The 26,884-nt window shown below is 38.5% G+C and overlaps 1 protein-coding gene across 3 annotated transcripts; it reads left to right on the top strand.

Moving 5' to 3' along the window:
- The first annotated feature begins 53 nt into the window (after positions 1–53).
- On the top strand, positions 54–26,280 carry EXOC3 (exocyst complex component 3). Of its 3 annotated transcripts, XM_088172056.1 has the most exons (14): positions 54–304; positions 408–644; positions 3,714–3,898; positions 7,552–7,771; positions 9,520–10,201; positions 14,575–14,692; positions 17,068–17,193; positions 18,680–18,780; positions 19,273–19,383; positions 20,101–20,251; positions 20,998–21,120; positions 23,435–23,596; positions 24,751–24,878; positions 25,329–26,280. In XM_088172056.1, exons 3-14 carry the CDS (start codon positions 3,755–3,757, stop codon positions 25,498–25,500), a joined length of 2,238 nt encoding a protein of 745 aa, XP_088028182.1. In that variant the 5' UTR covers positions 54–304; positions 408–644; positions 3,714–3,754; the 3' UTR covers positions 25,501–26,280. The 3 variants fall into 3 exon arrangements, with proteins under 3 accessions (XP_088028182.1, XP_014730678.2, XP_088028178.1); XM_014875192.2 differs by lacking the exons at positions 54–304; positions 408–644 and adding an exon at positions 836–997; XM_088172052.1 differs by lacking the exons at positions 54–304; positions 408–644 and adding an exon at positions 845–941.
- Positions 26,281–26,884: the final 604 nt, after the last annotated feature.

Consider the following 26,884-nt stretch of genomic DNA (forward strand, 5'->3'; position numbering starts at 1 on the left):
CTATGGCAACCCCTACACAAACCCAGCGAGCGACCCAGCCCCCACGAGGCACCGCGCCTGTCCCCATTTCCCACTGGATTCAGCAACCCGGTGCTAATTTCTTAACTACCCGTCTTTTAAAAACCACCGTAGAAATTAAACCCTAAGCACGCAGCTTCCCTGAGCCTCAGCGGCTGTGGGGCGCTGACTCGGGGGAGGTGGCGGTGAGAGCCGCACCACGCTCCCGACACATCCCTCGGGATGTGGGCACGGCAGCGCCCCGGCGTCTGGGAAAGGCGTGAGGAGACAGCCAAATCCCGGCGGGGTGAGGACTTGCCCTTCTCCTCTGCCGGGATAAACAGCTTCCACACGGATCTGAAGCCACCGAGTGAGGTGCAGCTTATCCAGCTTATCCATTTTCATTACAGATTCAGTTAGGTTGGAAAAGGCCTCTGAGACCATCGAGTCCAATCAGGCTGACCCATCACCACCGTGTCACGCAGACACACCGTGGCACGGAGCCACATCCAGTCATTTCCTGAACACCTCCAGGGAAGGTGACTCCACCACGTCCCTTTGGCAGCCCATTCCAACGCTGAACAACCCATCCCGTGAAGAAAACACTCCGCGTGCTTCCTTCTTTTTCCCAGACGACACCCACTGCGGTAGGCGACCACTCCGACCCAAAGCTTTAACACCCCACAGCAGTCGTGAAGTTTATTTTTTGGTTTTTATTTTTTTTAACCGATTTCGGCGACTTTGGACCAGACCCCCGTAGAACACACAGCTCCCCTTAACAGAAAAATTGCCAAAAAAAAAAAAAATTAAAAAAAAAAAAATAAAAGGAAGAGGAGGGGGAGGAGGCGGTGCCGCCGGCAGCGCGGTGCGCGTGCGCGGCCGGGCGTGCGCCGGCGCACCGGGGGCTGTCAGCGCCTTCCCGAGCAGGGGCGGCCGCGGCCCCGGTAAGTGCGGCCGCGGGTCCCGCCGATCCCTGCCCTGTCTCCGCCGCTGCCGACCGGTGAGCACCGCCGTGCCGGCCCTGCCGGGCTGTCGCGGGCTGTAGGGACCCCGGTCTGGCAGTGGGAAGCGGAGAGAGTGGGGGGTGGGATGGGCCGGGGCGATGCGGGGAGCCCCTCGGTGTGCCGGGACCGAAGGGGGTGCTGAAGGCTCGTCCTATCCCGGGGCCGCGGCGGAGGGCGAAGGAGCTCGGCGTGCCCGGGGGCAGCTTTCCGGCCTTTGCCCGGCACTGACGGGCACCTGCGTCGGTGAGAATGAGTCGAGCTCAGCCACCGCTGCCAGGGAGGAGCCGGGCAGGTGTGGGGTTGCCGGCCGGGGCTGCTGCCGCTGCTTACCCCGGGCTCTGTTCGGAGGGTTCGCTGCGTTCCACTGGCCCAGCAGCTCCTCTGCAGAGGTGCAGGGGCCTCCCCCGGGAGCCTGTCGCCCCCGCTGGATCTCCTCTGGAGCGTGAGTCCGGAGCATAAGGGTGCGATTGCAGCTGGAGCCTTCCCGAGTCGGCTCGGGACATAGTTTTGTTCGCTTATGCCTCTATTTTGCCCTGAAGCTGTGTGTAGTTTTGACTCGCAGCTTCTATATGAAGCTGACATGGCTTCCTCAAGTTTGCTGTTCCTTTTGGGTGGTTCTACAAGAGCCTGTCCGCCTCGGCGTGTTAGTTACATTGTGCTGGCTTCTGATTCTGCTGACGAGGTCTGCTTGATGTGCCTGGGTAGTGGCTGTGTGAGCTAAAGGTGTTGTAACTCTGCGGGGTGTATTCAGAGTTTTTAATAAGGGCAGTAATTCAGGATAAAGCTCTCTGCTGCAGAATACTATTTCTGTAGTAAGATCATATTTGAAAGTGGTTTCTTTTCAATTTTGGGTAGAGCCCTTATATTTTGGAAATGGATTGAGCCAAACAAAACTGGAGTGTTCATTCCAAAGCACAAGTGATAGAAATAGATCTTGCATGTTTAGATGAAGAATAAGAAATCAAACATGGTTTGAGTTAACCAGGCCAGTAGTAAAGAATTACAGCAGTTTACACTGTAGAAGTAACTCTGGAATAAGTTCAAACTTATGCATGTAATTCTTGAAGGTACTAGAGATACAGAACTTGAGACTCACAGGCAAACCTTGCCTAGAATGTTTTTTAGCCATGACAAGTTCTAAAATTAGGAGTTTTACTAATGCTCTACGGAGTCTGGTTGGGACGTAGTTAACTTTTTATAACAGTCTGTACAGTCTGTTTCTTAGGTTTGTGGCAAAAAGAGTGATGCTCATGCCGCGGTATTTGGCTATGGCTGAAGGGGGCTTGGACAGTGTGAAGGCTTTCTCTTTTTCCTAATCTGCCTTCCACTCCCCTTGAGTAGGCTGGGGATGGGCAGAGATTGAGAGAGCACAGTCGGGTCATCTGACCCAAACTAGCCAAAGGGAAATTATTTAATGTATATCATACTTAGCAATAAAAAATGGGAGTTTTGTTTCCGGGATAGTGGTTATTCAGAAACTGGCTGGAGCGTTAGTTTGCCTGTGAGGAGTGGTGAGCAATTTTCTTTGCTTTGGTTATTTCTTAAGGTTTTTTGGGTAGGGGATGTTTCCTTCATTTATCAAAGTTATTTTCTCTTGTCACATGAGTTTTCTTGCTTTTGCTCTTTCAGTGCTGTGCACTTGGCACAGTTCTTTAGATCACTGTTTGGCTGAGATTAAGTGATGTGCTGGATTTATGAATGCAGACTGCTCTGAAAATATATATCTAATTTCAAGGAATAATATGGGTGTGAGAGAGTATAATCTCCAGCTGGCAGTAGAACCTAAGATGTTCTTTTTGGTTGCAAGACAAAAGACATAAAAATGTAGGAAATAATTTGGAAGCAATGAGGAGGTCCAGATACGTTCCTCAGAGGTCTGTGGACACCATGGTATTGCATCTTTGGTGATATTTTCTGTTAGTAGCTATTGAAGTTTGAGAGAACAGATCTGCCTCAGTGGGCAGCAGATGTTACCTTTTCCCCAGACTTGTTTGCCTGCATGTCTTGGTTTCACTAGAAATTCTGCTGAAAACTGAGGTAAAATACTTGAGTAATTTTTCCCTACACCCCTGATGGACTAGACTGATACTGTGAGAAGAACTGAAAACAAGAGTAGGAAATCAAAAAATTTCCCATCAGAAGCCTAAATGGAAGTGCTCTATAGTTAATTCTCTGGGTTTGGAGCTTCCACTGCTATGTTTCTCCCCAGTTTTGGTAGCAAATTTGACCTGTTGCTGCAGGAGGACTGTGGATCTCTCAACTCCACCCAGTTGTAGTTGAGAATGAGTTAAGACTTTTGGTTGAACTTTCTACAAGATTCCATTATGCTTGCCTTACCATTTTAATAGGCCAGCCTACCCTTGGATTAAATAGAATCTCTTCTGTTAATGAAAATTTGCTGGGTTTTTTGTGGTGGGTTTTTTTGGTGGTGTTTGTTTTGGTTTTTTTAAAATTCAAACTTAGAGCAAGGTAAATGCAAAAACAGCAACCAAAAGCATTTCAGGGGAGCTAATGAGACTCTGTTAAGTGTCTTTAAGTGCAGTTCTCGTAGTATTCCAATTGCTTCTCTTTAGAATGCAGTTTAATGATGCTTCTGTCAAGTTCCACTGCTTTTATTGCCAAAGTTAATTCTCCAGTTGTTAACTTTGAAATGTAACATAGCCATCTAATGAAAAAAGGTGGCTTTTAAAAAAATGTTTTATTTCTTTTCAGTCCTGTTAAGTAATGAAGACATTCTGAAGTCCTAATCAGCCATGGAGGAAACGGATAGGGAAGCGGTTGCAACAGCTGTTCAGAGAGTAGCAGGAATGCTTCAGCGTCCCGATCAGCTGGATAAAGTGGAGCAGTATCGCAGAAGGGAAGCTCGTAAGAAGGCTTCAGTAGAAGCTCGACTCAAGGTACAAAGTTGGATAAACCTGAGTGTCTGTGGTGTAGCATGAGTGTACTTTATTTTTTTTTCTGTTTTTTTGTTTTGTTTTGTTTTGTTTTAATTTGCATTTCAGCTAGATGGATAGTTTTAAACCAGGAGCTTCAGTTTTTGCTTTGTGTCCAAACCAGAAAACTTGTGTCCTGAACGTAATGCAGACTAACATTGTACATCTTACTAAAGTTCTACTCAAGTATTTCAAGTATTCTTAGGTCCTGTACGTTCTGCAGTTTATTCATGGAGAGCTACCCTGCTGTGTAGCCAGTCAGCCAACAGACCTTTGTCTTAGTGATTGAATACTGGACTTGTAACAAAAAGTTGATGATTGCATCTGAAAAAAGATCAGTCACTTACCTCTCTGACTTTTATATGGGTTTAGGGAAGATAGCTGCAATACAACACATTCTTGTCTCTTGTGGAAGTTACCCCGTGATTTTTCTTCTCCTTTGCATATGTACATGTGAGTGGATGCACATTCACACACACATCTTATACTATCGTCCATAATATTACATCTAATCTTATATTTCACTTAGTTTATCTGATAGCTATTTAGTGGCTCCTACTTTGTGGGAATCTGTATGAAGTAGAAAAAAGCCACTTTTCTTTCACAGTGAAAAAAATGGTATTTATATATAATGTGCCATTTATATATAGCAAATTACATGTTGATTTTTGTAGCATAGAAACAAATTTTTCTGATGACTGGGCTTTTCAGATTTAAGTCAGAAAGCATATAGAGTCTATTAATAATGAATCAGCTGTTTAGTTACTGTGATCTATTTATAATATATGAGTACAGTCATTTGCCTGGCTGCTTCCATAGACAGTCATGACTAAATTTTATAAGTCTTGTAAATGCCTAAATCCACTTTATAGCTATTTTCCCTATTTGCCTTAAGTTAGTTCAGTCATCCATAGGTTATCAGAAATACCTGTTCCAAAAAGAAGTTCACTAGCCCTTAATCCACTCAGGATGCATATTTGAAAAAGGTGCTGGTTAGTGATGCAATGGATAGCAGTACTGATTTTCCCATGAGAATTACTCTAATGGATGGGAGCACAGAGAGGATGTAGAAAATACTCTTGCTGTGGATTTAAACTGTATCTGTGTGTGGTGTGGAAGATGTGGAGACAAACATCAGGATCATCAGCCCGAGGTCACCAGTTGCTGACTTCTCAGACTGAATTGATTGCTGCTTCATCTGAGTGAATGAACACATGGGAAATCTTTCACTGTGAACATGTTAGTTGCTTCTTTCTGACTGGATATGCTGCTATCTTTGTCATCATTTTCTTCAGGTGAATCTAAATATCCTCTCCAAATCTCCTGTATATTTAGATAAGTCCAGTTCTTATATCCCTCACTGCAATTCTTCCCATGTAACAGAAATTCTTAGAAGAAAAACTGCTTTGAAATACATCAAACTCATCAGTTTTGTGTGTGAGACTGATGGCATTCAATGAAGCAGTATTTTTGGGGTTCGGTAGCAGAACTTTGAAAGGATATGTGGAAGAGCACCAGATAGCATTGTAGATTGGTGCTTTTGGGTTCTCTAGTCCAGAATGTAGAAGAGCTGCTTGAAATCTCTTCCAGAGCCTGTAAATTTATAATCGTTGGCCTTCATTTTTGTTTGTGCTCTTAATCAGTGGAAGAAATTTTCTGTGAAGAAACAGTGCATAAATATACATATCCTAGGGAAGTTTCTAGGTTGTGGGTGTTCTAGAATATAAATATGCATGAATCCTTTCCCTTTTGATTCTTAGCTGCTGTGGATTTGAGCCATAGGAAGACCAGCAAGCCAGGATTCTGGCTTCATGTTGAAACCTGTCTCTTGAAAAGACATGAAAAGAGAAGTTTTGAGCTCTTTTTCCAGGATGGCTTAGTTTTGTTTTCATTTCTTTAATACAGGGATGATCAGTCCAGCCAAATAGGAATATGCATTCTAGGAAGCAGAGTCTACAATGCTAGGCTGGGACATGATTTATTCCCTATCCCATCCCTTGGCCCCAGCTGACTATTTGAAGACAAACTGAACATGCATTTATGGATTTATGTCAGGTTTTAGAATTTTCCTTGCTGGTTTGTGTTAGAGACTGAGATCCCTGACTGTTTCAGTTCAAGATTATCGAGTCTCTGCAAAAGATAATTAGGCAAAAATTTGAATATGTAATACTTGGAAGATCTGCCTCAGAAGAAATTATCAAAGCAGAAGTATTGAACATTTAATGATCATGTGATTTTTAAAATATTTATGGTCAGCTGCAGAAGATTGTGTTTGAGTATCCTAATTATCTCAGTTCCTGTAGAGGAAAAATGTGTTAATGCAGCAGTTCTATAGATAGAAACTGTATAAAAATGCCTTACTACTGCTTAATTGTGCTGACTGCCAGTCAGCACAGTTTTATTTATCAATAAAATCAGCATGTCATAAATTGAAAGTACGTAAATAATCTTAGTTTAAAAATCACTGCATTTTTTGGGACTTTCCCACTACATACAAAACAGTAAATGTTGTTTGCAGTTACCAGGATTTCCTCTTTGGCTTCTAGTATCCGACAAAAAGTTCCACAACTGTCCAAGCTTTTGGGCCTTAAAAGTCTGGCAAAAAACGTGTTTTGATCTTAGCAAAATGATTAGTGCCTCATTTTCTTTACTGGTTGCCTCAAGTCCCCAAGTTATGCAGCTGAATTTTCACTGATGACTTGCTTGTCTTTTGAAGCCTGTTTATTTCTAGTTCAATTTTCCATTCCCTTGATTTCACCTTCATCACATTTTTTAAAACTATGTATCTAAAAATGTGCTGTGGATGTGATTTGATTTCTTTCACTCAGATATGCACTATACTGCATTTTCTGTAAGGTGTCTGGACACCTGAATGATATTCAGGCCTAACAGCCTCTGTGAAGAATCATTATTTCAAGTGTCACTTGTCACAAAACATCCATATCAATAACCTGTCTTTATGACAAAATAATCTAGTAGTTGCATTTTTGGTCTGGTGGTCTGGTCATTGATGTTTCACAGCTTGAAAATTGTATTCAGTTTGGAGTTTTGTTGTTTATTTTTACTGAATTACTTTGGGGTTTTTTTTTGCCTCCAGGAGCTCTTGGGTTTTTTTTTAAGAACTTTTCAGAATTAAATTTGGACTTTTTAGAACATATTCTATTGCGAGTAAAAATTTGTAATTGCTTTGGTAAAATGCTTTGAGAATCTGTACATACCAAACATTCTGATGAAACATCAACTTTCTTTGATATTCCTCTTTGAAATTAAATTATGAAGGAAATGCAGAGAAGTCTCATTCCTTTGATCCTGGTTTAATATAGATTTATAAAGTTTACAGTCGTCTCCCTAAGCTCCTATGTTATTTTCTGGGTGGACTAATTGTATCTAGGTCCTTCAAAACTAGATACAGCTTCAGAACTTCAAAAAAATGGTATGTGGGCACACACAACATTTTGCACATGCAAACTTGCACACTTCTAGTAAATTATAATATTTGCGCTTTTTTCTGCTGAAAATGTTAGATACTGAAATTAAAATTAAATCTTGAGAAATTATGACAATATAAAATTTATGAAGATTAATATGGGTTCTTTCTTTGTCTGTTTGTATTCAAGGCAGCAATACAGTCACAGTTAGATGGAGTACGAACAGGTTTAAGCCAACTGCACAATGCACTGAATGATGTGAAGGACATTCAGCAGTCTTTGATAGATGTCAATAAGGACTGGAGACAGAGCATCAACACTATAGAAAACCTCAAGGATGTTAAGGATGCTGTAGTGCAACATAGCCAACTGGCAGCTGCTGTAGAAAATCTCAAGAATATATTTTCAGGTAATCTACTGTTCTTTATATCATCCGTCACATACTGAAAACACTTTAATGTGGTGCTAACAACTGTAAGGTTGTCAGGTAATGTTGAGAGCTTTAAACCTCGCTGGGAACAAACCATTAAGGAAGAAAGACCTACACATCACATACAGAAGTATGGTAACCATACAGTAGCTGGTAACCATTTAATATAGATGAAGACTAAATTGTGCTGTAGAAGCCTCTACTCTGGCCATCACACACAACTCACAGAAGTTTCTTGCAAGCAGTCGGTAGCTGGGATACGTGTTTAGGATAAAAGACTGAAATACGGAAGCAACAAATACAGAAAGATTATTTGTAAAGTTCTGGTGTGTTGCCACTTGAGTTTGGACATCTACAGCAAGCCTGTTGGGTACAAACAGTACAGAATTTTAGGAGGCAAAAACATTTTGCACCACTGTACATCTGTGAGGGTTTGCAAAATTAATTAAGATTAATGTAATAAAATGGATACTGTAAAGATAATGTGTGATTTTGTGTAGCTGTGATGGAATGGACACTATACCATCTTGAATCATGGTGAATTCCTTGCCAGGACTTCTCTATTTATAAATAATTCTAAGTATCTTACTCCTGTAACAGGGACTAAACCTATCAGACTAATTTGATTTCATTTAAACAGCATTTTCTCCTTTTATCTTCTGATACTAATACAAAAAGTGTACCTATAAAGCAAAATTGCTTCGCAGCCATACCAGGTTGATCTGTTTACTCTCTGTGTGTACCTAACCTCTACAGTATAAGATACAGTGTGCAACTTAAAGAAAAGTGTTTACATGCAATGTCTAGCAATAAGAAACAAAGAACAGCAAAATTACGCATGTGGAGTTGTTTTGGGGGTGTTGTTTCATTTTACACAGATGAATGCGGCTGAGACAATAAACCTTTTGAGGCTTTCTGAGAGGTTTTTAGTATGAAGCATCTCTCCCTGGAGCTGTTAAACAGTGTAGTTGTTTTGCTCAGAGATGATCAAATGTATTATAAACAAAGTGGTTTTTATCATGATTGAAAAGACAGTTACAATCACTAGAACTTTTTATGGGCTACCAGTTTTATCACTAGCTGCCTTTTTTGCAGTGATATATTTTTCTGATGAGATTTTTCAGTCCTTCCCCCACATGATCCTGATCTTCTCTAGGATTCCTCAAATACTGAAAAGTAATAAAGACAAAACGTCTTCTACATATTTTAGCAGCATAGTCTCTATCCTTCATTTGTGCTGTAAGCAGGCAAAAACTGTTCAAGAAGGAGATAAAATTTGGCATTTGTTGGGTTTATGCAGCCTCAGGTTCAACAGAGTGACTTTTGGTCAGGGAAGTTAAAAGCCTTTTGGTCAGGGAAGTTAAAAGCCTTTTATATAATATATAAGAAGGCCAGCACTGCAGTTGGTTTCACAGTAGACTTTCCAGGGTTCATTTATCTACTTTTTGGCATCTGGAGGAAGAGAGGAAACTGTGGTGGCACTATGATCTTTGTTTAGCCACTGATCAAAATGCAGCATTATAGTTAATAATGTATAAAGATACGTAACATTTGCTAACAATTTTTGAATACTTGAAAATAATTTCCTTTCAAGTATTTAAAAATAATTCTTACAGCCATTCTCCAGCCTTTTTCCTAGTACTTTTATTGTCTTGTATTAATTGTTTGTATTTTGATAGCAGTGTTGTCCTCTATGTGATTTTTCTTCTTCTTTGCCTGCCTTTCAGTTCCAGAGATAGTCAGGGAGACCCATGACCTGATTGAGCGAGGGGAACTTCTGCAGGCTCACCGGAAACTGATGGATTTGGAGTGTTCTCGTGATAACCTGATGTATGAGCAGTATCGCATGGACAGCAAAAACACACATGACATGAACCTCATCCACACGTACTTTGGGGATATGCAGAAGCTGTCTGAGGAATTGGCAAAGCAGCTTTGGATGGTGGTTCAAAGATCTCTTGTTACGGTCCGTCGAGATCCAACCTTGCTTGTCTCTGTTGTGAGGATAATTGAGAGGGAGGAGAAAATTGACAGGCGCATGTTAGACAGGAAAAAACAGACTGGGTTCATACCTCCTGGCAGACCAAAGAAGTGGAAAGAAAAAATGTTCAATATTTTGGAGAGAACTGTGAGCACGCGGATTGAAGGCACTCAGGCAGACACCAGAGAATCCGACAAAATGTGGCTTGTGCGGCATCTCGAAATCATCCGTAAATACGTCCTCGATGACCTGCTCGTGGCCAAGACCCTGCTGGATCAATGCTTTCCTCCACATTATGACATTTTCAACAGGTTGTTAAACATGTACCACCAGGCTTTGGCCACCCGAATGCAAGAACTTGCTGCGGAGGATCTGGAAGCAAATGAGATTGTTAGCCTTCTAACTTGGGTTTTGAATACATACACTAGGTAAGGCCCCTATATCTTTTCTGTTAGCCATAAGGGCGAGGAGACATGCAAAACGCCGTTTGTGTTAGTAATTGCATCTCTATTAATATACAAAAAGATAAAACAGAAAAGGGATAATATCACTCTATTCATTACATGTTCTGCTTCCTGGAAATTGCTCCTTAAAATTTGTATTTTATAATATATAATGTTGAGTTGCTTAAAATGTTAATGCAGCTAAAGACCTACATGGAACTACAGTCACCTTGTATTTGTGTACCAGTTTGGTGAAGTATTGGGAAGGAGACTGAGAGCTCGTGTGTGAAACAAAATGTTTGTTATGGCCACAGCCCCGGAAGATCTGTATGATTATTAACTTTCTATTGTTCTCTTCTACAGGGGGTGGGACTGCTTCAGTTGCTTCATTACGGTTAAATGGAAAGAATGTGGTAACTTCCTTTAGGCTTTCTCTCAAAACTGTGTGATGATTTGTTGATTTAGAAGAATTTCTGCTTACAGGTTGTTTCTATGATAGCCATATGCTTATTTCTTTTGACTTGTCTGATTTCTTGGGATAACTTAAGCATTGTGGAGGGTTTGTTGCTTTTTTTCCTCATCTTCCAGGTAGAAACAGCTCAAATGGCAACTGTTCAGTTTTTGCTGGCATGTAGTTACTAGAGCAACTGATTTGTTTGGGAAAAAGTGCTGCTAGCCTTTCTGTGGCTCATGACTGTAATCCTGTTCTGAATAGCTGGCACTGACCCAGGTTCTGTACTGTGTGTACTTTTGATGTCTTCAATTGTTTAATATCACTAATGTGACAAGTTTAGTCATTTGGTGAATTTAGAGTATAGTACCATAAAGTACATACGTAAGAGATAATACTGTTCTCAAGAGTTTTCATAACTAGCTTTAAGGTTTGTGTTCAGCACTCTGTGCTTTACTCTACACTGCAAAGTCTTCCTGGTTTTTCTTCCCTGCAAGGAAGAATCAGGAGCACCCACTTGTGTATACTTAGATACCCATGCAGGGTATAAGAGAGATACAGCTACTAATTAGCAGCTGAGTTAATTGGCCTTTTCTTCTTTTGAAGGCCAGAGGAATAACTTTACAGTGAATGAAAATCAGAGATATTAATCCTTCTTATGCATGACCTTGGCATAAATCCTGCTTCCAGGCTCTTCATTTGTGTCCTGGGGCTTATGTTCCAGTAAGGCAATTCTTGGTCTTAAAATTGCCCTTCTACCTTCCCTCAGAAAGCAGAGTAGATTGTTACTGAGTTAGACAATTCAGAGTTAAAGCTCTAAATCTGTGTATTCCATCATTGGAATGGCAAAGGGAGGGAGCAAAACCAGTGTTGCGTCTATTTGCAAAGCAAACAAATCTTGCTAAAGCAAGTCATGAGGCTCATAGCACCTGGTGGCTGAGTCCTGAGAAGAAAGGGAAACAGTGAGAGGAGTAGACACACTACAGGATATCTGAGCATGCTCTTCTCCCTGTGTATATGCATAACAAGTGAGATGGAAATTAGAGGAAGTTCCTTGAAGGAAAAAAATTAAGGCTTTGACTTTCTCTCTTCTCTAAAAAAAAAAGCCCAAGAGGGCAGTACAGGAATTGTATTCTTGTATATTACAATAAAAGGTTATAAATAGGATGATAATTACTGGAACAGGTTGCCCAGAGAAGTTGTGGATGCCCCATCCCTGGAAGTGTTAAAGGCCAGCTTGGATGGGGTTCTGAGCAGCCTGGTCTAGGGAGTGGCATCCCTGCCCATGGCAGGCAAGTTAGAACTAGATGGTCTTTAAGGTCCAACCCAAACCATTTTCTATGATTCTATGAGAATTAGCCATTGTGTGTTGGTAGTGCACAGTGGGAGAAGAAATCAGCTCAGGTTTCTGAGTGGGAAAGTAAAGTTCTCAACAGGGATATTTGCAGAGCTTACCAAATCACAGTTGCTAGACATCTTTTAACAATACAATAAAAAACTCTCCATAGGGGTATGTTTATAATAAACTAGGAAGGAGAATGGACTATCTGGCATCATGAGAACTGTAAATAATAGAGGAGAAAAAATTGTATTGTATTTGCATATTGCAGCTGCACTTCAAAACCAACTGAGAGTATACTGACTGAAAAGAAGCATTGAGGTTTTTTTTTCATGTGATGAATTGATTAGGTCATGCACAACTTTATTTCAGTATTTGAAACATAGGAATTACAAAAGAATCATGAGGGTGTCTTTATCAGAGCATGTCTGCATGGAAGCTGTTTTTAGAAATACGCTTGACTCACAGCTCAGGAATAAAGTGATGCTATATGGAGAATAATAGCCTTTAATATTTGAGTGGGAGTTTCACTGTGCTAGGTGGGTTTCTCTTTCGTGTTTAAGTCAATGAGAGTTTTGGAAACATACTGTTATTATTAAATCTGTGCTGGGATGGGACCAAGACTCTAATCTGTGTTTGAGGAAAATTACAAGTCTTGTAAGATTCTGATACTCGTATTCATAGCATCATTTTATGAGATACTGATCAAGTGTTGACAAAACTGCTAGGATTGCTCCAATGGTGTCAGCAATGTTCACTTTAAGGAATAGGAGGAATACCACTATACATATGGCTGGATGCTGTCTCTGGAGCCAGTATCTCTTTTTCACCAGACAGAGCATGATTGGTGGCAGAATAGAAGCTTTCTAAAATGCTACTTTACAAATAATGCAATTATGTTTGAAATTTCAACTTTATTATAAGCTTCTTGTTGAAGTTAAATAACTTCCCAAGAAGTGTTGTGCCACTTGGAAGAGGGTTGTCTGTCGCTTCTTTTCCCCTAGGCACTCGGGTTATGGGGCCGGAGGAAGAAGTTACTGGTCTTTGTTTTGGGGTTTCAGGTGATGTGTGCTTTGAGAAAAGGTTACTGTCTCTGTGGCCTTGCGAACAGGGATAATTATGTAAAATGAGGCTAGAAATGTTTTGTAACATGGCACAGTGCCATAAATAGCTTCTCACATTTCCTCTAAATCAACCTAGAGCAGGTCCTGCTATTAAGTGTGTTCTTTCTGTAAACAGCAACTGAATGGAATTCAGGTTTGTGAATAGATTGAGCCACTTAAAATAATTTCAGTTTCTTTTTGTACAAGTCAAGAAGATGCAGGAAGATCCTATTAGTGTAGGATGTTCTGTCACACTAGCTTTTATGGTTTCAAGTACAAGAATTTTAGTCTTCTAAATTGGTAACTCTAGTGGGTTTTTTTCAATGCTTTGAGATTTATTTTTTCCAGGAAGTGGAAGCAACACCATGCTGAGTCCCTGCATGTACCCAGAGAACAACTTCAGTTTTCAGAACTGTACAAACTGGACACTTGTTTAGGAAATTAAGTTGCTATTTGTTTTTATAGTAGCCTCTGCAAATACAGAATTTGTGGTTTGCTTTTGAAAAACACACTATAAATGGAATGTGAAACAGTTTATGTTATTATGATATTGAATATATTTCCATCAGCTGTTAGTAAAGCACTCTCTGAAGAGTGTGGGTTTGACTCATTTATTTTTTTGAGCATGAAATATTAAGAGTTCTTGCTACGCTGTGCTTTGGCATAGCTTTGGGAATTTTTTGATTGCACAAGCCACTCATTGTATGATCTTACACAGATGCAAAATATCACTGTAAAGTATTAATTTTACATAATCCTTGTTAATATTTTGCTCTAGTTTCTTTCCAATCCTATAAAATCAAGAACTTTCCTGTGCAAGCAATTGTCTTTATACAGTACCACTGATTTGTCTTGAAAGATGCTTCTTCCTCTTAGATTAGCTATATTCTGTACCAAAAAAGGAAGCATAGGTAGCTTTTCTTTTAATATATTTTAATTTTTACATGGATGTGATACAAGTACCAAAACAGAAGCTCTTTTGAGGATCTGAGGACAGTAATTCATACTTGTCACTGATCTTTACTGTTCTAGAATTCAAAATGTATAAATTGTCTGTCATTACATCTGAAATTGAAAAATATATAAAAATGTCCCCTACAAAGAGCCCACAGATTGAACCAGCTGGCTTTTATTTTGTTTCAAGTCATCATTAATTCTTAATAAAAGTAAAGAATGCATGGAAAGGTTGTATATTTAAATGTCTATAATATTTTTATTATATCCCAGGCTGTAGCTTTTACATTCTGTTCTTTCATTCATAGTTTTATTTATATTTCTTGTAAACACATTTATTGTTGCAGTTGCTATTAAAAACTTTTTGAAATGTTTAGGTATTGGAAAATTGCCCTTTACAGTGAACATACAGAAGAATTTGCATAGTTTCTTAGTTTTTAACTTTTGATCTCATTTTTCTTTTTTAATCTGCAATGTGTTATTCTTTTTTCTTTTTCCTTTTTTAATTCAGTGCAGAGATGATGGGAAATTCAGAACTGTCTCCTGAAGTGGATGTAAATTCTCTAGATGCTCTGATTTCACAAAATGTGGTAGACCAGCTTCTCAACAAGTATATGTCAACACTCACTGTGAGTAATAACAGTGCAAAGGCACATTCAGATGAGTTTATAGCAGCATTAGTACCTCAGTGCTGCTCTTCCATCAGCAGACAAATGTGAATCTAACACCATCCCTTTTATAAAAAATTTCATATCCTTTGTGTAAGTTTATAAGGTCATAATCAGATGATTTTATATATGTAAATCATGGCATTTCAAGGAGTAGTTACGCTTTACAGACTATTAATAATAATTTATTGGAAAGGAAGGAATTCCAGTCTTCATATGCCAAAATCCATAGTGCTAGTATGTTAGCACTTAAAAAGTCACTGTAGGCAGTTTGGTCCCCATAGTAACTACATCAACATTTGATACAGATGTGATCTTTTCAAGGTAATCAGGATGTTTGCCAGTTTGATTCTTTTAACAGCCTTTTTCCTTTCATGCCTGTTAACTGCATGAGCATAATTTCCTTTTGTGGATGCCATTTCAAGTGTATCTTAAATATAAAGACACTGCTTCTTTGTTATCCTAAGAGTCACTAGAAACTGGTCAACTTCATGGCAAAATAAGCATTATGTGATTGTCAGATCCACTAATTGCCTCCAGGAGAGGATATTCGGGTAGTTGTAACTTTGGACTTGCTGTTCTTAAATCGTTCTACGAATTCCTACTCCTCCTAACTCTACGAGCTCTGCCAAGCAGAGGAGGGAAATTTTTATGCTTCTTTCGATGTGTCAACTACTAAAATATGTCCAACAGCAACTACTTGGACTTTATACTCATCACAATAATGTGAACCAGTCTTGTAATGACTCAAGGAAGTTGTCAGTAGAGGCTCTGCTTCCCATTCGCTTTATTAGAACTTCTGTGCAAGTTTATTTTACTGCACTTACTTTTAGGACAAAAAGCACATTGGTTTGTTTTCTCAAGCTGCTTTTGCCTTGACTTAGGAAATGCCTTTGGATTAATTTTATCCTCACTTACCATGAAAAATACACCTATATTGGTTTTTTAGAACTGTTTTTTTTCTTATCCACTGAAAAATACTATGTTTAGAATGTTGCTTTATTTTATTTATAGAATATAAATAAAACAAAGTTGCTACTCTGTTAAACAGAGGCTTTCTTTTTGTTGGTTTTATTTTTTGGCTGTATCTTTCTTTTAAGGCAGAAAATACCAAAACTGCCTCTTTTTTTCACTTCTAACTTATTTCTTTTGATGTTATTTAAGTGTTTTTAAACACAATGAACTAATTCTGTATGGCTAAGTATAAGTAATTGGGAGTATCAACCTAAATACTGATGTTTACATCAACAAAAATGTCATGAGAAGTAAAATGCTAGTAGATTTTAACAGATTTCTAGCATATTATTTTTCCAATCACCTCAGCTTGAAAAAAAGTCCTTGTAAATGCTGATCTTAAGGTGAAAATGTCCCCTGGACTGCTGGCTTAAAAGATTAAGTCATGCAGGTCATATTTCATTAGAGCAATTCCATGCTTATGAGGAAGAAAGGTAGTGCATCGTTTCACACAATTGAAGAGGTTACTATATGGACTTTGACCTTTCTGTTTGTGCCTACTGGTAATATGTAATTGTGCATGGTAGGGCACAGTAATATACCTGTAACATGTTGGAAAGAGGTACAGACATGTATATTACTACAGGTTTTAAGCAAACATGGACAAAGAAGAAAAGAATCAGAATTTGTCAGCCCAAGCAAGACAGAAATCAAAGAATCCAGTTATATATTTAGCAAACATGCTGGTCTTTACTCTCGTGAATAGGTCTGTGGTATGTGCATGCAGAGAACTGGCTTAATCTCCGAAACCCAGTTGTTCTTAATGTACAGTGTGCTGGGCAGATGGGAGGAGAGCCAGCCATTGTATCCATCGCTGTGTTCTGCAGCACTTGTGTTCCAAGAAACACAACCCATTCAGTCTTATCCTGGGGTTTTGTTCCCGGCAGTAACGAGCACCAGTTTCCTAACGCCTAGGTGTAAAAGGAAGTACAGGCAGATATGTGCTCTTTTTCCTACATTAATTATTACCCTAATTTTTTCAGCTGGGGAAAAATTCAGTTTCAAAGCTAAAGCCCAAGCCTTATATTCTTCCAAAATTAGTAAACATGTTGATTCTGAAAACCCACCTGCCCTTTGTGTTAGAAGCACTCCCCTTCCAAAATGTGCCAAACTTCAAACTATACCACTTGTGTTTCAGTGCTAACTTTTGTCAATGTAAACTTTGTCTGTTAATTACATCCTGCAGGAATGGCAAAAGTGGTCAGCATTATCTGTTACTATGCTACTCTTCAATATGAAAATGACTGCTATTCTAGATATTGTAGCAGGGGGTTTTGTTGTGTTAAATCTTTTCTTTCTCTTGGTTGCTTTATTAAATGAAGTCTAACATCATTGGCTGGCTGCGAAAAGCACTGGAGACAGATAAAAAAGACTGGATAAAAGAAACTGAACCAGAAGCAGATCAAGATGGGTACTATCAGACTACCCTCCCAGCTATTGTTTTTCAGGTATAAGACCACATATGTTTTTTCTAGAAGATCTACAGAAGCAGTACATGGATTTGGGGGAATGGAGGGGAAGCTAAACTCTCTAGAATACTATTGTTTCTATGTCTTTTGAAGTACAGTTTTTTCCCCTGTAGAGCTGTTAGTTGGAGGGATTGTTTCTCTGAAGGTTTTTGTTTACCTTTTTTACTTCAGTGCTTAAAGACATAGTTCTTTTTTATGTGTAGGTTAGAAACATATTTTCCCCAGCCTGTTTTGTTGATATTTGTATTTAGTGAGCTGCTTTTACTTAGGTCTCTTGATGTAAAACTGTAGTATAGGCCCACCAATTGATATGTGACTTACTCGAACAGCTTTTGTTAATATAATGCTGAGGCATGTATTTGTTGCTATAAATTATTCATTATATAAAAACACCTTAATACTAGAATAAAACGTTCCACTGAAGGTTGAAACTGTTGCTGTTTCAAACACTACTTCAGTTAACATTCATGCCTGTTCAAATTAAAACCAGAAAAGATAAGGCTGTTTCTATGATCCTTTAAAAAAAAAAAAAAATACCCAAACCAGCACCACCCTATTTTCAGTAGTGGAAAGTTTTGAAAGTGATCTTTATCGACCAGTAAAATGTCCGCTTATTATGCTCACTTTCTAATTTTTCTTTACAAATATTGTGTTAGGTACCTTCAATGAAAGATAGATTATCTCTTCTTCCTGTATTTGTTTGCCACTTTATTTTTTTTCCACCTTATACCAGGATTTTTATATTATAATATTTTATATTATTTCACATTTGTATTAGTGGCAAGGTTTACTTCATCTAATCATTTCAGAAAGTGTGTGATTTTGAAGAAATTGGTGGCTGATTATTGGCTCTAGTGTCATGCTGAGAGGGACTGCAGTGCTGAGATGCATGTAGCAGTGAAATTTTCAAAATCATCTTAGCATAGAAACAGCTCATGTTTCCAACTGTATTTGTGCTGTCCTTTCGTTCTAGTTTCCCTCCTCTCAAACATAGTTGCCTTTAAGTCACCTAGATCGTGTAACTGCTTGTGTTTCTAAAGTTTAGAGGCTCCTTTATTTAACTGTTGTGAGCTCACTGCTTTCATATATGGGAGAAGCAAAGGAATTTGAGTTGTAGCGTTATTCATTACTAACTGCAGGAGCTGACCCTAGAACTTTGATACACTGTAAAGCCAAAGCACTGCTGAATTAAAGAAATTAAGTACTGTTTTAATGAATTAAAAATGCAACTGTTTTCAGTATCAGGAGAACACTGCAGCATGCATTAATGGGTGCATTGGTAATATATTAATTACACTTGTGAGAATAGTGGCTTTTGGTTTAGTCAATAGGCTTGTCTGAAAAAAAAAAGAACAAAACACATATGTAGAGCTGGTGCTAGTGAGAGACTCCAAGATAGGAGTTCTATCTTTGTTTTACCACTGATAAATGCCTCTCTTCATAAATTAAACTATTTTTGTCTTAGATGTTTGAGCAGAATCTTCAGGTGGCTGCTCAGATAAATGAAGATTTGAAAACAAAGGTACTCATTCTATGTCTTCAGCAAATGAATTCATTTCTAACCAGGTAACATAATGTTTAAAATATCAATGCTTTATCCTACCTCAGTCTCTGTTCCTACAGTTCAGTACTCGTCTTTTTTTTGTTTGATTGTTTCTTTATTGCTTTGGCTTTCTCCTATCACATTCATGCCAACCAGGCTTTTCTTCTTTTTCCTTTTCTTCCTTTCTCCCCTTACCCAATTTCACTACAGAAGTTCCTCTGTGCTGGTGAGTGGCACTTTCAGTTCCTGTCTGCAAACAGCTCTTAATTTTTTGAGTCAGTTCCGCTTTCTCTTATATCTCAAATTTATGTGTCTTTCTCTAAAGTAAGAGAGACAACACATCCTTGGCTGGATTCTGCCCAGAACAGAAAGGCTAAACATCACATGAGCAACACACCCTTTATAAAATACTTATAAATACTTTACAGACCCTTATGAAGCATTTGGTCCTATGGGCGTATTTGAGTTCTTACAGATTTGAGTTTGTTTAATGCCATTCCTTTTATGTGTTACAGGTACAAAGATGAAGCACAATTGTATAAAGAAGATCATCTTAGAAATCGTCAGTATCCTCAATGCTATGTTCAGTACATGATTGCAGTCATCAACAACTGTCAAACCTTCAAGTAAGTCTGCATATCCTTGCAGTACTGTGAGGAAAAGAGCTATTGATATTTCAGTTGTAATACTACCTCTTCCCAGAAACTTCTCTTCTGTATACAAAGAGGGTTTGAGTTAAGATAGTTTAGCCTTAAACAAAGACAACAGGTTTAAAGATAGCACTGTTTTAAGAGGCAGGTATTGTGATTGCTTTTGCCTTTGGCAAGCCAAACCACCAGCAAAAAACCACTTGTTATTCCAAGAATTTCATTGCCAAAGGAAAATTTATCTTCAGCTTCCAGAATTTGAAAAGGTCTTTTCAGTTTTTCTGGGTCCAGCCACCTTCTCTTACGTGGGATCTCTCTCAGATCACCTTCTAGCAATGTGATCGAGGTGACCTGAACTGGAGAAAAGTAAAGGCAGACCTTCTGGGAAGAGTATCAGAATGGCTTACGTTTCAGTGATGGACAATCCAACTTCCTGTTCATCCATAACTGGTGCCATTTGCAGGTCTACACATCAGCAATTTTCTACCAACACTCAAGTAGTCTGCACTGACCACTCCAGAATCATACTGGAGAGTAAATTATGGCTTACAAAGCAAGCAGCAGGCATCGTTTCCCCTTGCAAAAATAATTGTTTGCTGTGGCTTCTTCTGTGTTTGTACTCCAAAATGTAACACTGTAATTGTGCATCAGTGGGTGATGAAAAGCCTTTTTTGTTTTGTTTTTGTTTTGTCTCAGAGAATCTATCATCAGTCTGAAGAGAAAATACTTGAAAAGTGACATGGAAGACACGTTGTCAATCAGTCATGCAAACATGGATGCAACTTTAGACATCATTGCTAAGGAAGGCTGCTCTAGCCTGCTAGATGAAGTCTTCATGGATTTAGAGGTTAGAACTTTTTTCCTCAAAAAACTCAGAAGTATTATTTAGAAAGAAAAAATAATTCAGAATGAAGTAGTTGTGGAGCCTTTTGATTGCTAAATATATAAAATATATGGTTTTTATATATGGGCTAGCAAAGTGTCAGTAAACATTAGTACTGTTCTTCACTGGTGTAGTTTGCATGTAGGAGACTGGAAGGTGCTTAATTGGGTTTCACAGGATGACTTAAGGCAGGTGCTTTGTATATAATTAATGTTTTGTAGCAGACGTACTCAGTCTTATGCTGTTGAGTTGTAAGAATTATTTGGGAAAACTGCTGTTGATACTAAGTTGTCATTGCAGGTCCAGTTAACCTGTAATTAATATATTTAATTGCTTCTAACAGTGAGCCCTTTCTGTCTGGTAGATTTCCATGTTTAGGAAATCTAAATCTAAATCACTCTAGCTTCTTGTATAGAATCCCCCAGGGAAAAAATTACTACTATAAAGAAATTGGGAGTATGAGGAGGGAAACAGGGCAATTAGAGAAACAGCAGGAAATGGTGAAGAGAGATGCTCTGGGACTTGTTAGATTTGTAATAAAATTTAGAACTAATATAAATACTTTGAATGGCTCACATGAGGAAGAATGTGGGAGAAGCATAGTTTAGAAATTGTCAACACTTTAAAATGTCTCACATTTTTTAGTAACTGCATTGGTCTGATGAAACTATCAAAAACCTGATCTAATCCCTTGTTTGTCACCTTCTCAGCCACATCTGAATGAGCTGATGACGAAGAAGTGGCTGATGGGATCTAACGCAGTGGGGACAATCTGTGTCACTGTAGAGGATTATTTCAATGACTTTGCAAAAATTAAAAAGCCTTACAAAAAGGTAAGTGCAAAATACTTAGTGATACTTTGTTCATGTACTCTGAGCACTATATTGATTTGGAATTTCTGAACACCACATGGAATTCAGAACTGAAATGCAGAAATTTGAATGGATTCATTACTGGAAAGGAAAAAATGTTCATTGCCATACTGCAGAAGTCTGAATCTACTTTTTTTTTTTTTGTTGTTCCCAGGCATACAATATTGTCAAAGACAGATCTAAGTTTAGTATTTAGTCCAGGAAACTTCTTGGTGTGTTACTAGATATTTTTACCAGTTTGTACTTTTCTACATCTCCTCAGAAGTTTGTAGATAAAATTAGCTCTTCTGAAACTAGTTTTGCTGGTCTGTAATTACTTTCTTTTATAAATGCACATCAAGTAATTCCTAGTTTTAATATACACAATGACGCATAGTGAACTTGGTGCCGTAAGGGTTAACAAATGGATAGCTGTTTAAAGTGCTCTTACAATAGTAAATGTGCTAGGTTATGGTTTTTTTACCCTCTAGTTTGTCAAAGAATAAATTGATTTCTCCATTGATAGAAACAAGTACAATAATGTGGAAGATTAAAGGCAGCTTCATGTAATAAGACAGTGTTAAATTATTGTCTAACACTTCGGAACCTAAGTAGAAGCTAGGAGAAGATCAGTATTTAGGTGAGATCTTTGAAGAAGCTCTTAGAAGGGCTTAAAAGATAGTCTCCAAATCATACACTTACTCTTTCTTACCTTAATTCTCAAAGTGATAAAGTGAAGTGCTCAGAGTTTATCTGATGACCTCTTAAACTTCAGCATTTGCAGATCCTAGAGGCCTTGTTATGTAAGTATTTTCAGTCGAGAAGAAATGCACAAAGTTAGGTCAGTCCCAGAATTAGTCTATAACCATGGAACAGCTTTCTTTTCCAGGTTTAGTTTGTTATTGTGAGGTACAAGTGCTTGGCATGAGTTTTGAGGTGTTAATACCAATCTCTTCAACCACATATGTTTCATCATGTAGCATTTATTGCCACCTTGTGGGGAAGATGCTTACAAGCAGATTCTTTGGCATTCAGCATATTTGCTTTTCCCCTGTCTCCCAGCACAAAAAAATATCCCTTAAAAATACCATATATTCTAGCACAGGCTGGACCATACTTTTGTTTCCCTGATTTGTGATGGGATTTTTTTCAGGTTTTAAAATATTCTTGGATAACCCTGTTTTGAAAGTACAGTTTTTGAAAGCCACATGAACAAAGCACCTCCAAGAAGACTGTAGCCCAATGGGAAGGACACAGTTCTGAAACAGAGGAAATTTGGATCAAGGCATTCTACTTTGCTCTTTCTCTCCTGTGAATTGAATTCTCTGTCGTAGCACTGTTGGCTCTTGTGGAGTGTTCTCAGTTGTAGTGGAGCTGTTTCTCAGTTCCTTTCCAGCAGGATGGGCCTTACATGTCAGTTCCCCACAGTCTGTTCTGTGCAGTTCATTTTCCTTTGTGCACTTGACATCAATTCCACCAACGCAAGAGAAGCCATCTCTGAGCAACCACCTAATTCTGGTATTTCTGCAGACTCTTGAGAGCAGAGCTTGAAATTTTATTTTCTGTGTTCTGGATGAGGGTTGTGACTTCCAGTACTTTGCAATCTGTTGTTTTCTCCCTTTTTTTCTCCCCCCTTCTCTCTTTCCTGAAACTTTTTTTTTTTCAAATTTTGACTGAAGAACATGTTTCAAGAACAACTTGAAACTAAAATTTGATCATACTACTAATAAAATATTATAAAAAGTTTGTGACTACCTGTTATGCCAGCTTTTTCTTAATAGTAAGTAATTTTGCCACCATGTTTAAGGGGAAGAAAAAGCACCTGAGGACCTGTGGGATTTAAGGATTCTGCATACATTTCTGTTGAAAAATAAGCGTGTGAAGGTTTTGGGGTTTTAGTTTTGTTCTTTACTTCCAAATCTCAGCATTACTCTTGCACCAATACCAGATGCTTCATCCAGGTACCAGAAGATACTTCCCATAAAGAGACAAGTGCAGAACAGCAAATCAGTCAAGGAAGATCTGAGAAAGTAATTGTTCTTTGGTGCTCCTCAAAAAACTCAAGACATGTTATTAAAGATATCTTGGGTTTGTTGCTTCTTGTGATTGGCTCATTGTTAGGGAAGGAGAGATTTTCATTTCTGTTAGCACTGTGAAAATATAAAACCACTTAATCTATAGTAACAAAAATTGTATACTGTTGTTTAAGTGCAACTACACAGTTCAAAGCCTAAAAATAATGGCTACATCTGCTGGTATCACTGGCATAATGCACCACCTTTTCCATTTCTTTCAGACAATGACTCTTGAGGCCCATCGGCGAGTAGTTGTGGAATACATCAGAGCAATCATGCTAAAACGTATATCTTTCAAGAATGCGGAAGAGCGAAAAGAGGGTGCAGAAAGAATGATCAAAGAAGCAGAACAGTTCAGATTTTTGTTTAAGAAGCTTGCAGCTGTAAGTGTTTGCTTTGGGTAGTGCTGTTAACCTGGTAATTTGCAATAACCACACATGTTTATTGCTTAGGGGAAATGGCTAGAGTTAAATCTTCATGTCTCCAAAATATTGAGTGACTTGGGGATATCAAAGATGCCAGCTGAGGGCACAGACAGATTCTGAACACACAGACCAGCTGCTAAAATTCCTGAACACCAGTTTCCACTGCTTTGTGTTTATACAGCTCTCTGCAGCTGAATGTTTGAATGGCCCCAGAGAGGTAGGTACCCTGAATTCATAGTAGTAAGTGAAAAAAAAAATCATTTAAAAAAATCTGTCTTTGCTTTCCCTGGCCAGAAGAAAGGCTGATCTGGCATCAAACAGATTCCATTACTTATTACCTAAGGAGCATGCAGTGTGTTCATTTGGATCAATAAGACGAGTATGTTGACCCCATTTGAAGTCCAGTAGAAATAGAGAAGACAGGCTAAAAAAAGTATTTGAAAATCAATGTACAAGACAGGCCTAAAAGCTTTAACTGCATAAGGAACAGGAATCTTCAAGAAATCTGTTGGCCCTAGGAGCTGATAAAATGCAAAAAGAATGCACAAAAAGATAAAGCCTGAAAAACTGGGGTAGTTGATGGAAGAGGTTGTGGAATAAAGGAAACACCCCATACCTGATTGGCAGAACCAGATGACTTGAATTAAGATAGCAAAATAGTCCAGTTTAAATAGATACAGGTCAATCAGTCAGTTGCTGAAAGCTGCTTTGGTGGCCAGATGACTTGAAGGAGTCTAACAGAGGGACAGTTTTGAAGAAATGTTTCAGACGAGATCTCGCTTTCATGTCAGTTATTCCTATGTTTATGTTTGTAATTACCAAAAGTTGAAGACTAGAGTGTATCGCCATGCGGATAAATACAAATAAATATTGTTTGTAGGACACTACTTCCTTCACTGATATTCTCAGAGTAGGTCTCTGAATGAAGAACAGGGAAAGAAAATTATTATGTGACAATTCACAAATATTTTGAGTTTTTTAATGTCTGAAAATTCAGCTTTTTGGGAAATTCAAGGATATTGACAAAATATTAATTAAAGGATCATTTGTAGATTTGAGGGATATTGCTATTGTTTTGCAGCTTTTTAAATATTTTTTGTTTACTTTTGCAGGGCTCTGGAGAGGACACTGAAGGACTCTGTGACATCATTGAAGCCATTGCAGAGGTTATCAAGCTGACTGATCCTTCACTGCTCTATCTAGAAGTTTCAACTTTAGTCAGCAAATACCCAGATATCAGGTAATTCTCTTTACCCTCACATCTGATTTATAGATAGATAACACCATAAGTTCCTTGGGTTTTGGGCAAGTTTTGAAATTCAAAATAGTGTGAAAATGTGCTCATATTTTTCATATTTTAGAATGTAACCACTTTCTTGTGGAAAATGATGCTAATGTACAATGTATGTGTGCTGAACTAGGAGTTCTAACTACTTAAGTACTGCAGAGAAATACTTAAAATACTTCAGTTCTGTGTGTTGGGAGGATAAAATAGATTTTAGAGTCCTAAAAGCAGCCAAAACAGTGCTTCATATTGAGTAGGAAAAACCAGTTCTCACTGAGTAGAGATCTGATTAATAAAAAGTATCTGCTGAACTGAGTGAAAAGATTGCCAAGTAAGTGCTGTTTTTGACAAAATCTTACTTGTACGAAGCCTCCTAATGCCAGTTACACCCTTTTCCTTTGGCAGGGATGACCACATTGCAGCTTTGCTGACAGTGAGAGGGGATGCCAGCAGAGATATGAAGCAGACTATCATTGAAACTCTGGATCAAGGTCCAAGCCAACCAAATCCAAACTATGTGCCAATTTTTAAAGAAATTACAGTTCCTACTCTCACTGTGCCAAAACTTCTGAAGTAATTGACAACTCTGTGTTTGTGTGTCATTACTGCTCTGGGATCAACAGGTTTGAAATACTTGTGGACAAATTTGGCAATGCTATTTTGAGTAAAGTTCAATATACATTGATACTTGCTAGGCATATTTCTTTCTAAAGACTTGGACAGGAGGAAATGTGGGATTTCTGAAAGAAGAAGGATTAAAGGTCATGTTTGAAGAACAAAGCTTTTAATGGCATGGGTTTTTTTAACTGACCCGTTTGTCACAGCTGGTTTTGCTGTCAGCAAATACATTTTTCTTGTGGATTATGTTTGCACAGTGCACTGCAATGCTATATAAAGATATTTATACCAAAACCTGCAGAGCTGTATTAGTGCTGGATATACTAACATACATCACTTACAATACCTAAGCAGGCTCCTTTAGAACTGTCTTTATATGGCACTGCATTCAGTGTTCATGTCAATCCACTTTCACATTATATTTTGTGTATGTACTTACTTTGGTGTAAAATAGTTTATTGCAGAAAACTTAATTATGAAATCAGTTTCCTGACTTAAAGGACTGAATGAAATTGCTACAGTGCAATTTGATTATAGGTTGAATAAAGAGATAAGGTACAATTTTTTTTCACTGATTGACTAAAAACAGCACATAAAGCACATCAGTTCAATAAAATGTTAAACCGTTGCTATGTTCAGCTATGATTCTTTGCATCCTTGTAGATTTACAGAGCATGTAAATCTTTTTTGTTGTTAAGTGTGAATAAAAATTGGATTTAATAGTTTTCTGAAAACACAAGATATTGGGTTTTATTTCCACAGTATTTTCAGATTAATCTAATTATAAAATAGTACTAGACAATTGTAGATTCAAAATTCCTTGATGAAGGACACATTTAAGACATTACCTCTTTGTACCTGACCGGAGCTGTCAGAGGTAAGCATAAGCAAGACACGAGCCTACATTATTTTAATTTAACGTTCTGGAGTTTGTGTATGTAACGCCTTCAGCATGTGGCCACCCAGGCCTTGTGCCATTCCAGCCCTGTTCCCAGCTCCTCTGTACCCTAGAAGAAGTATATACAGGATCAGCAGTTTGCATAAAAGATAGATCTGAGATTGTCACTTTCTGCGGTGACGGTGTGTCCCCAGAGATGGTTCAGTGGAGCATCATCTGGGTACCTCTGTGCTTGAGGGCTCTTAGCACAGGAGCTCCTTGGGGCCCGTGGGACCGTAAACTCTGCCTAGAAATTGTGGGTATGCACAGGGGAATTTGCATGTTTTTCAGAGGGTTGTGTTCAGCCCTCCAGTAAAGCATTCAGTTAAAGATTAGTGAGGTGGTACAAATTTAGCTTGTATTCTGACTCCATCCTGTCCCGGAAATTCTTTCCCTGTGTTTTAAT

Source organism: Sturnus vulgaris, chromosome 1 (genome assembly GCF_052056855.1).
Source record: "Sturnus vulgaris isolate bStuVul1 chromosome 1, bStuVul1.hap1, whole genome shotgun sequence".
Lineage (NCBI taxonomy): Eukaryota > Metazoa > Chordata > Aves > Passeriformes > Sturnidae > Sturnus > Sturnus vulgaris.

Coding starts and splice junctions, on each gene's coding strand:
- EXOC3 (XM_088172056.1), top strand. CDS start 3,755: ATGGAGGAAACGGATAGGGAAGCGGTTGCAACAGCTGTTCAGAGAGTA. Junction 21,121..23,434: donor TTAAAAAGCCTTACAAAAAG/GTAAGTGCAAAA, acceptor CATTTCTTTCAG/ACAATGACTCTTGAGGCCCA. Junction 23,597..24,750: donor TGTTTAAGAAGCTTGCAGCT/GTAAGTGTTTGC, acceptor TTACTTTTGCAG/GGCTCTGGAGAGGACACTGA.